The sequence below is a fragment of the Aspergillus thermomutatus genome, assembly GCF_002237265.1.
Source record: "Aspergillus thermomutatus strain HMR AF 39 chromosome Unknown NODE_59, whole genome shotgun sequence".
In the NCBI taxonomy this organism is placed as follows: Eukaryota; Fungi; Ascomycota; class Eurotiomycetes; order Eurotiales; family Aspergillaceae; genus Aspergillus; species Aspergillus thermomutatus.
Window position 1 is genome coordinate 58,838 of NW_020798108.1, and position 16,515 is coordinate 75,352.

Sequence of the window (16,515 nt, forward strand, 5' to 3'; positions counted from 1 at the left end):
GGCTACAAAGTCTCGTGGGCTTCACATTTGAGTTTCCAACCAGCGTCTCGGGTAGAACTCGGCCACTCCACCTGCCTGAAGTGCAGCTTATTACGCTTATTGTCATTTCTACTAAATTGTTCTTTCCATTTGACGATATCAAGAGGTACCCTGTCTCGACACGGGAACCCAGCGCACAGGTGCTCGACTGGAAGCTTTGGGCACAAGTTCAAAGACACTTCGACAGTCGAGAAACGGCGGGAGGCAGGATCGGCAAGGGGAATGAGATACTTGTCACCGAGAAAGACGTCTTCAACATGACTCCGGCCCAGTTGGATGAATACATGGACTGGTACGAGACCAGTTGGCTGGATCACAGCAGAGGTAAAAGGCCCCTTGCAACTCCGTCCTGAGAGGTTTGACGAAAGCTAATCCCCAAAAGTTTTGAATCCGTTAGCAGAATTCTTCCCAATTGGTCCGACAGGCTCGGAAGGCCAGGCGGTTAGCGACTCCATGGAAGGAGATGATGAAGCTATGCATGCAATGCTGCAGACAGTTACGAGCCAACTGAAACCGAGAAAAGCTATCTCTGATCCTGAGGCCGATGTGGCTCGCCCGGGTTCATCGTATCCACGCTACCGAACCGAGTCTGATCTGCCAGACATGGCAAGGCCCTTCTACAAAACGGCTGCCAAAGTATCAGGGGTCTCTTTGTCCACACTCGTCAGAGCTGTATCGCAGACTGAGACCAAAATCTCTCGGTGGTTGGACAATCAGAGGAGGATTGAACATCACGGAGATCCTACGGAAATGGACTTGATTGATGAAGCAAGTACGGATGATATGGAAGCCATGGAGGATGAGGATATGTCTGGTTTGAGTGACGAGTCCTGACTGTATGCATTGGCTTGATCAAATGTCTGGTCGATATGCTAGATAGCAATTCCTCGCTAAGAATTTAGTCATATTTTGCCTCAGGCACTTAATGAAAAAGGGGGTGTTTCCTGAAGCAAGAAATTGATTGAGTCGAGCTAAAACAAAAATTAGTTCTGACTGGACATCCGATGTGCATCCAGCAACGTAAGCAAGTCCTAGGCCGGTATGTACGTAGTTGGGTCGTTCGATGGATGGAAATTGCGGAGAGAACCCAAAACGGGAAAGTGGCACCTGCTGACGGGCGGCTACCAAAGGTGATGACGAAAGTAGGCATTAGGGCTTAGGGTATCACCAAGTCGGTCCACCCAGGCTAAGCGAGAAATCCTCAAATTGACATTGCCTCCTACGAACGAGTAGACAGCGATCGTCAGCCAGCAACAACGAAAAATCGCAACCAGTACGTACACCATCATGTTCTCCTACGCTATCTATTTGATCTATGGATCACGAGCTAACATAATCTTTTTTCTGTGATTTTACAGTGCAGATGTAGGTCTTCCTGAGCCGTTCAAACCAACCGAGTTCCCATTTACCCAACCTCATCCCAATCATCGGCACGATCTACGCGGAGCATCGAGAAAGGCCATGACTGATATGTTTCAATCAATAGTTTCGTCAAGACCCTGACGGGTAAGACCATTACCCTCGACGTTGAGTCGAGCGACACCATCGACAACGTCAAGGCCAAGATCCAGGACAAGGAGGGTATCCCCCCTGACCAGCAGCGCCTGATCTTCGCTGGTAAGCAGCTTGAGGATGGCCGCACCCTGAGCGACTACAACATCCAGAAGGTACGCGAATTCTCTATCGGACGACGCTTGGGTTTCTTTTCATTATGCGCATGGTGTATTGTCGGATGATGCGGGTTGTTTGCTGGATTGCTGGACTTGGTTTCCGGATACTCCGGCAGGGAACGTCTTCGCCAGGAGATGAATTGGATTGTTACGGGGGTTCTATGGTTATTGAGAAGGATATGTTGGGCTGACGGGATAATTTTGCCCACATTTAGGAGTCCACTCTCCACCTCGTCCTCCGTCTGCGTGGTGGTATCATTGAGCCCTCCCTCAAGGCTCTCGCTTCCAAGTACAACTGCGAGAAGTCCATCTGCCGCAAGTGCTACGTACGTCTTTGTCTCCCGATCGCTCGACCCGACGTGTCTCGAGCGACATATCAGACCCGTCGCAGGGCACGGTCGCTTTGAAGTTCTTGCTAACTTGATCCCTGGACAGGCCCGTCTTCCTCCTCGTGCCACCAACTGCCGTAAGAAGAAGTGCGGTCACACCAACCAGCTGCGCCCCAAGAAGAAGCTCAAGTAAACGATTTCTATCTTGTTACGGTTTTTCTGCGTTGCTGGGGGAAAGAGATGCTCGGAGCCATGACTTGATTGCTGCATGGGAGGGTTTAAAAGGCGTTGGAATGATGAAACATTATAGCCGAAGTCACATATTTTAGTTGACTCCTCTCGAAAGAAGTTGCGCAATCAAACATCTGTAAAATTCAATTTTGCTCTCTCGATCCTATGCCGCGGGAATACGAATACAGATTTGCGTTCAAAAAGAACCATGCAGAGATATATGAGACTGGGGTTACAGAAAACATTGTGCGAATGACGTTGTGCTGCCTGAGCCAACGTCGTGCGCCGGGTCAAGATTGTAAAAACACACTCGGCCCTCTCACATCAGAACATCCGTCGCTTGTCGTCATGGTCATCGTCATCGTGGTCCTTGTTCTTCTTGGAAACGGGGCTTCCATGCCTGCACCTCGTTAGTAAATGATCAGTGGATCCAAAATAACCCGACTTACGCAAAAAACAAGATCTTGATAGCAATTGCGAAACCCGCATGGAGAACAATGACCAAGATCAAGAGGATCTTGCTCGCCTTCGCATCTGTAGCACTCAGAACAGGGTACAGGTTCCGAAGCAGGAAGAAGACCGTCCAGCCGAAGCCAACACCCACAAGAGCCCAGTTGAGCGCAGTGAGAGGGCTCCAGCTCACCAGCGCAACAGCGATCCAAACCAGATTCGAATAGCCGTACAATGCCCAGCATTCGATTAAGTCCGCGGTGGAGCTACCGAACCAGCGCAACGCACCCCACAAAGCGATGGGGATGATGCCCGTGTACCCGTAAACCAAACCCGCAGCACCCGAGAGAAGGGTGAAGTCGTATTCAAAATGCTTGTCGTCGTTGTTCGAGAGCCATTGCGAAATCGTACCGGTCAGGAAGAGGATGACGACTACCGTTGTTGCGATCCAGAACGGACCGTACAGGTCCGCGTTACCTTCCAGAACATCAAGGAAGTTGGTACGTGGGTACAGCGCCGACACACATCGCCGAAGCACCTCGTTTGTATCGACGTCGAAGAACTGCGAGTAGTAGTGGATAGACCACCAGGCATGTTTTGAGGGCGTGCCGCCGGGGGATCTGTCGCGGCCGCGGGAGGTGCCTCCGCCGAGGAAAGGAGCGGAATCTTGCTGAGCTTTTGCGCTTCGGGGGTCGTTTTCAAAGTCTATTAGTTGAAGATATAACAATCAGTGCTTGAAAGATGTAAATGTAGAGTTGCTTGCGAATTCGCCTTACTGGATGAGTGGAATTCAAGGTCTTCCTGGAGGTCGGTGTGACCGAGGTCGCCCTAGAGCAACATTAGACCAAGTATTCGCTAGGGAATCAGCATTCAAATCAATTTTTACCTCAGCATCGACATCTACAACCACATCATAGCCCCGGTTTGCCATATCGGCTTTCGTTCTTATAGTGAGCTGTTGTTGATCTTCAAGAAGGGAGAGATGCAGGAAATTAGAGTACACATCAGCTGTCAGGGCGCTGATGATGAAAGCCACACACCAGCCACCAACTACGGAGTACTGTGGAGACACCCAGACCGACTACCTACGTATGCCAATTTTGCTAAAATGCCGACAGTCGATGCAACCTAGTCTTGGACGTAGAAATGGGCTTTAACAGATTGATTTGATTAAGCAAGATTATTTTGATTAATGGTACTATTGTACATACTTGCACATCTTCACGGCATTGACGCTCTTCCCTCGCATCTGCCGTATCTTGTCGGCACCATAGTGAAAGCGCAGTCCCATCGAAATCAAAGCAAGCCATACTTGTGGAAAGTCATTTTCAATCCAGCGAAATACGACCACAGGGGCGTATCGAACCCTTTCTTTCGGATCCAGACAGACACGGCTCCAATGAAGATGGCAACTGCCATCGACCCAATCGTCCTCTTGTGATGCCACAAAAAATTGAGGGCCTTTTCTCTTAGTTCCTCGTTATGCAGCTGTCGTATTTGTTTTTCGAACAGTCGTATCGCTTCGTCCCTGGTTTGCTTACTGAATGGGTCCCGTGAAGTCTTGAGCACACTGTGCTGAGAGATCCTCTTCCAAGCCCCGAAAGGCAAAAGCTCCGGTGGGTAATCATTGAACAGTTGCATGGCGCTCGATATGAGACTATCCAGATCAAGAGGCTGTGGTAATTTTGAGAGAGTAAAGTGCAACATCTCAGGTTCGTCTGCAGGAATCTCCAGCAGCTCCTCCTTGCGTGAGAGTATGATCGCTGCGAAGAGGTAGATAGAAACGACAGGCTCCGTAGCCAAGAGGAAATCAAACAGCCGTGCAATGTCGCTGTACTCTTGGATATCATGGGCATACAGTGTGAGTGTTGCTGCAAGGGCAAAGAATGGTTTTATGCCTCCGAGGTGCTCCCGCAAGGCTGGATCAGCTTTCTCGATGATCGCTGGAATAAGCTGCAAATGCTTCAGCGCAGGGGAGAGAGACGGCAGCATGTAGTCCCTAATTCGGAACAGGGAGATATTGGTCACAGCTGGGGCAGCCTCCTTTTCACCAAGTACCAGAAGTAGAACTTGTACGATATCATGGTACCCCTGGAAGTAACAAAGCATCGGGTACTTCCGAAGTACTTTCCTTATGAGGATTGATAATTCGTCCTTCTTCAGCAACAGTTCATCCTCAGCGCCTATAAATATATTCAGCCAATGATAGCGAGAATTTGCAGGTCCTGAGAGTTGTACATTGAGGATAGTACACAAATGAACGATTTACGTCCAGTTGGACCTGGCCTTCATCTCCATGCGAAGGCAGGTCTTCCCAAGACGCGAAATCTGAGCCTTGTACATCTCTGTCGCTTCGAAGAAGAATGGGCCCTAGTTCGATGTTACCAAGACATTTTCAATCCGTTGACCAGCAACTTACAGGCTGATCGCCTGAGATCATCGTTCAGAAGACCCCCCTCTGAGGTCGCAAAGGAGACGAGTGCATCGAAATCGCGCAAATCGCATGCTTTTCGAATTGCTTCCTCTTTCTTGGACCGATGAGCGATATCCTCATTGTCTGAATCCAACAACTTTCCTGGAGGATTGTTTTTAGGTATTTCTTGCTTTTCGTCCAAGGTTCCTTTTGGCTGTGTCTTGAAAGAGTCATCCATTTTGGCAAATGGATGGATGATAGCTCGCTCCTTAACTCGAGGCACAAAATCTCATGTCTCCGCAGATTGAGACAGGCTTGTGGCATCAAATGCCTGCCAAGAGAAGAAAAAGGGCACTTTTTGCGTAGTGTCCTGCCTGGTGGACGATTAAGACAGGCTGGGTATTACGCAATAAAGATGAGCCTCCTGAATTGAAAACGGAACATTGCCATGAGCGAGGATATTTACTTTAGTGATTCTGGGTCAACACCAAGCGATCCTTCCATAAGATTATAAACAGCGACAAGCACGTCTCTGAAGACAGCAATCAATGTAGGAGCAGCAGAGCTTCTAAAAGTTGATGCGCACAGCCAGAAATGGCAAACTTGCAGGCCTCAGGCCACCATCATCGGACGATATCCCGTGATTTGATTGAACCATCCACCGCCCAAAGAAGGAAAGGGAACAATCACCTATTGCTGAGCTTTGACGAAAGTAGAACCGTCAATATCCTATTAAATCCTCCATCTCAAGAGATATTGACATCGATTCTGGTCAATGCTATTACGAGTTGAGCCCTGGCTTAGCTGTGGAAAGAGCAGAAACGCCGGGTTCTTCCGTACAAGCCACAATAGTGGTGCAACTACAAGGAGGGGCATAGAACAAGATACTAATTATTATTCTTCGGCAAATTGATAGTTGCAATTGTATTGCTGCAAGCATCATCTGAGTCACAGTTGCAGTCCCTTCAAAGGTCTTTCGTCAAACTTCCCTGGTCGATTTCATCAGTCACTTAGGACCCGAAAGTACAAGTGAAGGTGTTATTGCTAAACACCTATAGTTTTGCTACACTGTAAGTGTGTTCCCTGTCACCTCATGCCCCTCCTCACCTGGCCGAAGTCTTCCTGACTTGTCGCTCAGATAAAATATTCTATGCGGGCTGCTGCCTGGCGATGATTATTCTGCCATATCACCAAAGTTATCTGCTTACTCCACAAGTTGCGGAATTGCCATACCGTGACTGTTCCAAGTTTCCCTAGCGGACTCAAAATGGGACCAGGCACCGAGACTACTTTGGCTCGTGAACAAAGGCACATACTTGACTTCTAAATCCTGTGCAAGACTTAGCTTTTTGTGTTCGTCTTCCATTCGCCTCTATATTACTGCCAGTATTGTTGTCATTGAGAATTTTGTCGAGTCACAATGTCCCTTCCACTGTTTGATCAAGGTTTTGATGCTCCTGGCAAACGACAGGATATGGATCAAATGGATATAGAGCAAGAAGGGCCATCAAGTACGAAACCCATGGTCGGGCTGCTCTCTCAGACGCTGGTCTCCAGCCCCATCATCCAATTGATTCTGCCAGCGCGCTTGAGAAGCAAGCACCAAAACGATGTTGTCTTTGTTGGCGAAAGGCACATACAAATCAAAGAAGCGCTATCTGGCGTCCACTTGGAAGATGTCAATTCAAAATCTGATTTCGATGCTTACATCATGGCAGCGAAGGTCATCAATGTGAGCACAGAATTACCTTGGGAGGCCCAGATGAAGCTGGCAGCCAGCAAAGCAGCTGTCATGGATCCTGGATCGCGGCAAGAGCTGCCACCACAAATACTGGTTCTCAGTCTTGCATCGAGAGAACTCGTCTTCCTATATTTTTCGTCAACGAGCGGCCATTTCATTCACCATCATCGACCCCTGCCAAATGATGTCAGTACATTTGAGAGATTTGGCCGAAACATCGCGGTGGAGCCACGGTAAGTCTTCCCACTGTACATGGAACTACCCATCTAACGGATTCAAAAGGTCCCGTGCGGTAGCAGTTAGTGCTTCAGCCGATTATTTTGGAGTGTTCATGTTGAAGAAGCCGCCAGTTCTCCAGTCACAGATGGCTTCGGGCCAATTGGATCCCATCACAGAGGTATGCAATCCAGCGCTCGATAGTCATTCCGGATACTCACCGCAGCACGACTTCTATAGGAACGCTTCTTCCGTGTAGAAGGCGACATCCTGTTCATGGAGTTTTTGTACCCGAAAGCCGAAGATGGTGACAAAATCATCCTGTTGCTCTTGGTTTCACAGGATCAGGTGACGCAAGCTATCTGCTATGAATGGCATGCAGACGAGACGATACGACAAGTGTCTCCAAGAATTACAAAGAGGTTCCTTCCACCTGAAGACACGTTACCCACGATGTTAATTCCATTGACCAAGACGTCATCCTTTATGCTAATTACAACGACTTCGATGGCCGTCTACAAGAATAGGCTTGATCCACGAAGACAGGCCAGCCGGTACCCTCTCCCTATTCCTGATCGCGAATCTCAAAAAGCACCCCTTTGGACGCGTTGGGCAAGGCCATTGCGCAATTGGTCATATAACCAGAGACACGACGATATTTACCTTTGCCGTGAGGATGGTAGGGTCTTTTACCTGGGGATCGGCAACGAAGGTGAGCTGGAAAATCAAGCACATCTGGGACAACTCTGCTGCGACGTCGATGCTGCGTTTGATATCCTCGATATTGGTCATGAAGGTGGAGACCTTCTTTTGGCCGCTGGAACCACAGGAGACGGTGGCCTTTTTGTTCAAAAGGCTCGTGACCAACCTCGATGTGTCCAAAAATTCATCAACTGGTCCCCAGTTACGGATTCCGTCATTGTGAGCTCTGACCAAGACTCATCAGCCTCAGACACAGCCAGAGACCGATTATTTGTGTGCTCCGCGTCCTCCTATGCGCGAGGTGCAATAGTCGAACTTCGGTACGGCTTGGAGGCGCAGATTGGCTTGGTCGTCTCTCTGGAAGAGTTGTCAGGCACGAGGGATATTTGGACAATGTCGGATGACGTGAATGGGGGTGTCTACATGTTAATCTCCGATCCCGTCTCCTCTCTACTTCTCTATCTGTCTGCAGACTTCGGGGAAGAGATGTGTGCTATCGACGAAGCAGATTCTGGGCTGGAATTTAGTACCCAGACCTTGGCAGCCGGATGCACCAGCTCCGGCGTACTCATCCAAATTACTGAGAAGGCGATTCTTCTCGGTACAGCGAATGAGCCCACTGTGAGGTCTCGCTTTGAGTTTGGCGCTGACCAAAGTGTTGCTGTTGCTGCGGTCCACAGCTCAGCATCACTAATTGTGTCTGCTGTTCGAACACAACATGAGATGCACCTCTCTCTCAAGAGGATTAACATTTCCCAGGACCAACTTAACTTATCCGAGATTGGTCAGCCTTTACAATTACCTTATGAACCTGTTTGCATTGTCGTTGAGGTTTTGGGCGCCTTTCCTCTCATCTTTGTCGGCACAGGCAATGGGAAAGTCTTGATCTACAGCTTCAAAGACTCAACCACGCTCCTGTCGGAAGTCTCCGTTGAGGTGAAAAACGGGGACGATCTATCGAAAGCAATCGAGAGTCTTGCTGTGCTCGCGATCGACACTGATGGACCTTCAGAGAAGTACACAGTACTCTGTGGGTTAAGAAGTGGTATTCTGGTCCCTTTTGAGATGACGTTAGGCCATGGTGACAAGGAATATGCAATTGGTATGCTGAATCTGACATTGAATCTCAGAGCTTCGCTAATAGGCGTATCTTGTTTTTTAGAGGTCAAACAAGCGAGCCCCCGCCGAATTGGCAATACTTCTGTCAAAATACAAAGCAGGGGACACTTCGCTTTGTTGACCTGTGGACGTGGGTTCTGGCAGGCGTCGTGTCCGCGGAAAGACGGCGTATTAGACCCTAATCTTCACTTGCAAAGGATATGGGTCACCGATCAAAATAACGTAAGACTACATTTCCATCTTCAAATCTCACTGCTTCGCCTGACCTTTTTGTAGCCGGCGTATCATCCAGGCAACGTCCACAGTTTTGCCATGGCAAAGATCATTGACCCAAACATCGATGGCGAATCCGACACCCTGTTCTGCATCGCCGATGGTCAGCTTTTGATTTGCACGCTGGATCACGCAATGAAGACAGTTCCTCGAAGGATCGATCTACCAGGAAGTGCGAGCAAGCTAGCTTATTCCAACTATCTGAGAAGCCTGATTGTCGTGTACACTCGGACCGAACTCGATACCGAAGCTGATCCAATCAGACGACTGACTCGGCCTTTCATTGAGTTCGTGGAGCCGGATACGCAACACGGGGTCTCAAAGTCCGTTGACGTCTCTGAGGATGATTATCCGGCATGGAGACCTTACGGAGCGGCTGGAGAAAAAATCAGTTGTATCTTGGAATGGACACCTAAGAAAGGCGATGAAGAATACCACTTCATTGTCATCGGAACAGCTAGAAAACAGCAGCAAGAACGGGGACGAGTCGTTTTTCTACAAGCGTCCCGCAGCTCGTCCGACTCGTCTAGGATTGAATGCTCGGTGAAATATATCCATAAATTTGAGAGTCCTGTTTACTCGATTGCTCCATACGGTGATTTCACATTGATGGTCTCGACGGGTCATGAGATCGTACCATTGGAGCCCAAGCTGTCACAGACGCGTCGGGTTCGAGCAGCGAGGTACCCAATGCTTTCCCCAGCGATTTCCTTGAGCTGCCATGAACCTTATGTATACATGTCGACATCGAGGGAGTCGCTGATGGTGCTCAAATCCTCCGAAGACAAGTTGTTGCTCCATGCTTACGATCGTCAGAAGCATGACGGGCTCTCTCATATCCATATTGGTAGTGGGTCTAATTTGACGATCACCAGTAGCAGAGGCGGCAGAGTCAGCATACTTTCAGAGAACGGTATTACGGACAACGACAAGATGATGCCGGTTGCGCTCTGTGAAGCACATCTTCCCTCATCCGTGATGAAGCTCAGCTCAGGATCCAAACCATCCCCATTGTCTCCCTCATCCCAGGCGTACTACGGCACCGCCATGAATGGAATAGCATACCGGTTTCTAACCCTAAAAGAGAAAGAGTGGCGCTTACTACGTCTGCTTCAGAATCTCTGTATAAGAGATCCAATACTATGCCCTTTCACACCCAAGAGGAAACGAAGACGCAACCCGGTGACGAATGGTGTCGCAGAGCCCCAACCTTCACACATGCACATCGACGGTGACATACTAAGTCGCCTTGTGATGCGTGGTTCGGATTATTTGACTAAAATGTTGACGGCCCAGGACTTTGAAGACGCAGCCTCCCCAGAAAACGGCACTGCTCAAGCCACCCTGGAGCGATTCACTGAGCTGTCCAACGATCTGCTGGGAGAATCCCCTGACCAAGTCGAAAATGTTATGAGATGGTTGGAGAAGGCTCTTCACGTGGAATTCTGAATTGAACAGTGCTTCAGAATTTAAGAGATGATAGATTCAATGCATGCAGCGATGGTCTTTCTTGGATTGTTGGGAGAGCGCTAATCATCTCCTTTGTGTATTAGTAGCAATGGACGCATTCTCGTGGTTCGATATAGGAACAGCATAGATATATTCCAACATAGCACCTTTAAGAAAGTTCTGAGTAAATCAAATTGTTTTAGTCTTGAATAAAAAAGGACTCGAACTTCAGAGACAAAGTGTATCTATGCTCTACTGGCTGTCATTGATGGTGGCGAGTAGTGGTAGCCGTGTACTACTAATAATGCCCGTCTTGTGCCACCAACTGGCGGCGATTCGACTCGCATAACTCAAGTCCCCACCAAACGAACCCAAAATTCTTATTTCCCCAAGAGCACCGACCGTGCTTCCGCCGCTCGAGTTTAATCAACCACCAGAAGAGGGGGGAAAAAGTGGTTTTCTGTACCTTTCACGCCGTCTCTCTTTTTCACTCCTATTGTTGAGGAGATTTCAGGCTGGCCTTTTTTTTCGCCGCCGCTCCTCTTGATCTGATTTTATTGGTTGCCGCGGATCGCAGCCCGGAGACTTCGATATTGTTCGTGTGCCCGCCACAGCTCGTTTACGATTATTGCAACAAAGAAAAATCGCCTTTATACTAACTTTCGAGGCATCTAGGCGAATTTTTATCGATTCATCGCATTCACTAGACCGATCGCTCCTATCATTCCAACTTAGAAAATGGCGCCAAAGAAGAAGGGAAACAGAAAGCAGGATGACGACTGGGAGGCCGAGCTGGGAGAAAGTATTGCCCCCGTCAGTGAGCAGCCTCAGGAGGAGACTCCTGCGGACGCCGCTCCCGAAGAGGATGGCATGGGTGGCGGTCTCCTCGCTGCTCTGAGAAAGAATAAGAACAAGAAGGCCAAGAAGGGGAAGCCGATCAACGATTTCGTCGAGGGCGAGGATGCGACAGAGCAGGCGAACGGGGATGCAGATTTCTCCAACAAGCAGCCTGAGGAAGGTACCTTCGACGAGGAGGACGTTTTCGCCGGAAAGAAGAGCCAGAAGACTGGTAAGGCTACACCTTCGGCCCCGGCTGAACCTGAAGGAGATGGCGAGTTCCGCGTGAAGAGTAAGAAGGAGAAGGAGAGGGAAAAGAAGGAGAGAGAGAAGCAGCGTAAGAGGGAGCAGGTATGTCCCATGTCTGGTGCACTATTGTCCCTTGCAAGGCGTTTGAGTACGGTGCTGATCTACGATTTTTTTACAGGCCGCAAAGAAGAAGGGCACTGCCCCCGAGCCCAAGGCCCAGCCTGCCAAGGCTGAGAAGATAGAAGAGGCAGCGCCCGCCGCTGCTGCTCCTACACCTGCTGCGGCCGCTCCTGAGGCACCTGGCAAGAAGAAGAAGCTCCCCGCCCATCTGGCCGCTATTCAGAAGCAACAGGAGGCTCTCCGAAAACAACGTGAGGAGGAAGAGCGACGTCTAGCTGAAGAAAAGGCCGCGGAGGAGGAGAGACTGCGCCGGGAAGCCGAGGAAGAGAAGAAGAGGGAAGAGGCTCGCCAGCGGAAGAAGGAGAAGGAGAGGGAAAAGAAGGAGCAGCTCCGAAGAGAAGGAAAGCTTCTCACCAAGGCCCAGAAGGAAGCTAAGGAGCGCAATGAACTTCGCATGAAGCAGATGCTTGCAGCCGGTGTGGGTAAGGTTGCTGGTCTCGAGGAGCAGGGAATTGAGAAGAAGAAGCCCGTGTATGACAACAGAAAGAGGAAGGGTCCCAAGAAGCAAGAGGAGGACCTTGAAGCTGCTGCTGCCCGTGCTCGCGCTCAACGCGAGGCTGAGGAGGAACGACGCAGAAAGGAGGAAGAAGAGAAGAAGGCTAAGGCTGAGGCTGAGGCTGCCGCCGCGGCCGCCGCTACTACTGCTGCTGTTGCTGACGAGGAGAGCGAATTGGATGACTGGGAGAAGGCTGCTGACGCCGAAGAAGACGTGAAGGACAGCTGGGATGCTCCTTCGGAGGACGAGGAGGAGAAGCCAGCCACAAACGGCGCAGCCAAGCCCGCAGCTGCACCCCAAAAGAAGGCCGAGGAGCTTGAGTCTGAATCCGAGGAAGATTCAGAGGAAGATTCGGAATCTGACTCGGAAGACGAGGAGCAGTCCGCGGCGCAGAAGGCTATCGCTCAAAGAAAGGCTGAAGCTGCCGAGCGGAGGAAGAAACAGCATGAGGAAGCATTGGCCGCTCGTTCAAAGGACAATCTGCGTTCTCCCATCTGCTGTATTCTTGGACACGTCGATACCGGTAAAACCAAGTTACTGGACAAGATCCGACAGACGAACGTGCAAGAGGGCGAAGCCGGTGGTATTACCCAGCAGATTGGTGCTACATACTTCCCCGTGGACGCTTTGCGCCAGAAGACCGCTGTGGTGAACAAGGACGGCAAGTTTGAGTTCAAGATTCCTGGTTTGCTGGTCATCGATACTCCTGGTCACGAGTCTTTCTCCAACTTGCGTTCGAGAGGTTCATCTCTCTGTAATATCGCCATTCTGGTTGTCGATATCATGCACGGTCTCGAGCCTCAGACTTTGGAGTCCATGAGATTGCTTCGGGATCGCAAGACTCCTTTCATTGTTGCCCTGAACAAGATTGACCGTCTCTATGGCTGGAAGAAGATCGACAACAACGGCTTTCAGGACAGTTTAGCCATGCAGAGCAAGGGTGTTCAGAACGAATTCCGCACCCGCCTTGAGCGCACGAAGGTTCTCTTCGCCGAGCAAGGTTTCAACGCCGAGCTCTACTACGAGAACAAGTCTATGGCCCGCAATGTCTCCCTGGTTCCCACTTCCGCTCACACCGGTGAAGGTATTCCCGACATGCTGAAGCTGTTGACCACCCTGACTCAGGAGCGTATGACCAACTCGCTCATGTACCTGTCCGAAGTTGAATGTACTGTTCTCGAGGTCAAGGTCATCGAGGGTCTTGGTACAACCATTGACGTTGTTCTTTCGAACGGTATCCTCCGTGAGGGTGATCGAATCGTGCTCTGCGGTCTAAACGGCCCTATAGCAACGAATATTCGAGCATTGCTGACACCAGCTCCCCTTAAGGAACTTCGTCTCAAGTCGCAATATGTTCACAACAAGGAGGTCAAGGCCGCTCTTGGTGTCAAGATCGCTGCGAACGACCTCGAGCATGCCATCGCCGGTTCGCGGTTGATGGTTGTTGGACCTGACGACGACGAGGAGGATATTGAGGAAGAAGTCATGTCCGATCTGGAGAATCTGCTGAGCAAGGTTTCTCGTGACCAGCGTGGTGTCAGTGTCCAGGCTTCTACTCTCGGTTCTCTTGAGGCTCTGCTTGAGTTCCTGCGTGTCTCCAAGATTCCTGTTGCCAACATTTCCATCGGTCCTGTCTACAAACGTGATGTGATGATGTGTGGTACCATGTTGGAAAAGGCGAAGGAGTACGCCGTCATGCTTTGCTTCGACGTCAAGGTGGACAAGGAAGCTGCTGCTTACGCAGAAGAAGTTGGCGTCAAGATCTTCACGGCCGACATTATCTACCACCTGTTTGATGACTTCACCAAGCACATGGCAGAGTTGACCGAGAAGAGAAAGGAAGAGGCCAAGCTCCTCGCTGTCTTCCCTTGTGTGCTCAGGCCCGTTGCTGTTTTCAACAAGAAAGACCCCATCGTCATTGGTCTGGATGTTATTGAAGGCAGCTTGAGAATGCACACGCCAATTTCTGCTGTGAAGACCAACCCCACTACGGGTGCTAAGGAGATCATCGACCTCGGCAGAGTGTAAGTTTACTTTGACCCTGATTTGACATTCCTATTGCTAACCAAGTCTATGTAGTGTGTCAATTGAGCGTGACCACAAGCCTATCCAGGTTTGCAAGAAGGGCCAACCTTCCGTCGCTGTCAAGATCGAAGGAGCCAACCAGCCTATGTACGGCCGTCAATTGGAAGAGAAGGACACCCTCTACTCGCACATCTCCCGTGCCAGTATCGACACCCTCAAGGAGTTCTACCGTTCCGACGTATCGATGGAGGAATGGGCTCTCGTCAAGAAGCTCAAGCCCGTGTTTGATATTCCTTGATTCAATTCGTCCGAGGTGTGACGGTCGCCTGCTGGAAGCCCACAATCGCCACATGCTCCTGATTGCTTGAAGGTATCGGGCACGGTGAGATGGCAACTACGGGCACAGACGGCACCATTGTGGGCAGCAGGTTCGAGATGGGTTTTCAAAGGAGGCTACTTGTACTTGTGAACAAATAGCCTCTGCTTCCTCAATTTGAGGAGGCTTTGATTTTACCTCGTCAACGAAGCGCAATGATCTCCGCAGGAAGAAAAAAAGTCAAAAAGTGCTAGACTTGCATGAAGATTTGACCATGACTGTGATTGCCCAAAAGCGAGATATGCCTGTATATGACATGAGTTGATGTGGTCTGTATCTTGTCATGTTCTGTTATAATGATATTTCCATTTCGAATGAATTCCCCTCTGATTTATGTATCTTATCCCCAAACAGAATCCTGTAGTATCAATAGATACGAACTCCCTCCTAGTGCCTCCATCGCAACAATATCCGGTCAGTAGTCAATCGCTCGCGGATTGGTCGACAGCTCATCAGAGCCACTATATCAGTATTGGATAACCCCAAGTACATAACATCGCTAGAAGTCTCGGAAACGATGGACCCAAGTACTACTACTACATACCGCACCCTACTCATGTTCGCCCCCCTCCCACTTCTCCACTTTCCCACCTTTATCGGCCCAGTCCAACCAACTCCCCTCATAGACACCGATTCTGTCCGGGTCATACCCCGCCTGCATAGCCAACTGCGCTGCCGTTTTCGCCCTCACGCCCGCCTTGCAGTAGAAGACGATATGTCCCTCTTCCTGGACCCCGGGCTTAGGGAACCCAAAGCGGGTCTCGAACTCGTCAGGCGTCAGAAAGAGCGCATCGGGCTGAGAGGCCAGCGGGACGGCTACGGCGGTGGGGATGATACCGGTGGAGGTGAGTTCGTTTGGCTCGCGGACGTCAACGAGGATGAGTTTCCTTTGCGGGGTTGCTGGGGGTGATGGGGGGCCGTTAGGGTCGGATGGGAGGGCGGCGTTGATCTGTTGCACGATTCATGTTGTTAGCATTGAGTCTGGTGATGAACTGGTTGTTGAGGTAGGTAGATGAGTCCGAAAGTGGGAGGGGCATACGTCTTCGAACTTCCAGCTTCGGAGCGACGGGGCTGTAGCGGAGTTGAAGCGGCGGATGGTCTGCTGCTGGTGTGATAGACGCTGCTGGATGTTGTTCGATGCGAGCGCCAGCCTTGCGGTTTGCGGCCTCGGCGCTGGAGAGTAGCTTCGGGGGCTTGCTGGTGAGGACAGAAAGGTCGTTACGGCAGCGCGGGAGCCAGCCTTCTGCGGGGTTTGCGTTGCAGTACGCGCTGCGAGAGCGGCGACGGGGCGCCGGATTGAGAGGATTGAGGCCATGATTGTAGCGGTCTATTGTCTTGAGATGGGCCGTTAGCGATGGTTCTCCGCGCCGAGAAGAGAAGTTCACTGCAGTGGTTCTTCGCTTGGGGATTCGTGCATATCCAAAGGACAAGGGAAAATCTCGGAGAAATCAATATAAGCTTACCGACGAGACAATAAATTCACTCCCAGGTTGACTCACGCAGATGGATATCCAGATGTGTGAGATAGCTCGGCCCTCTTGCGGCGGCTTCGGTGGGTGATGTCAATCTTCCGCAAGATCACCGCTTCCCGCTTCGGACCCAGAATCTCGCTCAGCTCAATGAATTGTTGTAGGCATCACAGCATTCGACTTGATTTCCGGTCTTTATAATCATCATTTCCCTAGGAAAATGCTTGCGTTGTTCTGCTTGCTGCTGTCTT

General features: G+C 50.3%; 4 protein-coding genes across 4 annotated transcripts; 2 read left to right on the top strand and 2 right to left on the bottom strand.

The window, feature by feature from the left end:
• Positions 1–2,593: 2,593 nt before the first annotated feature.
• Positions 2,594–3,650, bottom strand: CDV56_106510 (Yip1 family protein; the record flags this gene model as incomplete). The annotated part of the gene is made up of 4 exons (XM_026760129.1): positions 2,594–2,669; positions 2,719–3,424; positions 3,496–3,547; positions 3,606–3,650. 4 exons carry the CDS (start codon positions 3,648–3,650, stop codon positions 2,594–2,596), a joined length of 879 nt encoding a protein of 292 aa, XP_026615715.1.
• Positions 3,651–6,552: 2,902 nt separating this feature from the next.
• On the top strand, positions 6,553–10,632 carry thtA (the record flags this gene model as incomplete). Its single annotated transcript, XM_026760358.1, has 5 exons — positions 6,553–7,106; positions 7,156–7,270; positions 7,330–8,893; positions 8,954–9,132; positions 9,187–10,632. 5 exons carry the CDS (start codon positions 6,553–6,555, stop codon positions 10,630–10,632), a joined length of 3,858 nt encoding a protein of 1,285 aa, XP_026615716.1.
• A 738-nt stretch (positions 10,633–11,370) lies between these two features.
• On the top strand, positions 11,371–14,717 carry CDV56_107003 (putative mitochondrial translation initiation factor IF-2; the record flags this gene model as incomplete). Its single annotated transcript, XM_026760622.1, has 3 exons — positions 11,371–11,820; positions 11,897–14,418; positions 14,474–14,717. 3 exons carry the CDS (start codon positions 11,371–11,373, stop codon positions 14,715–14,717), a joined length of 3,216 nt encoding a protein of 1,071 aa, XP_026615717.1.
• Positions 14,718–15,345: 628 nt separating this feature from the next.
• On the bottom strand, positions 15,346–16,110 carry CDV56_107191 (rhodanese-like domain-containing protein; the record flags this gene model as incomplete). Its single annotated transcript, XM_026760810.1, has 2 exons — positions 15,346–15,744; positions 15,835–16,110. The coding sequence occupies 2 exons, from the start codon at positions 16,108–16,110 to the stop codon at positions 15,346–15,348; spliced, it is 675 nt and encodes a 224-aa protein (XP_026615718.1).
• Between the last annotated feature and the right edge of the window lie 405 nt (positions 16,111–16,515).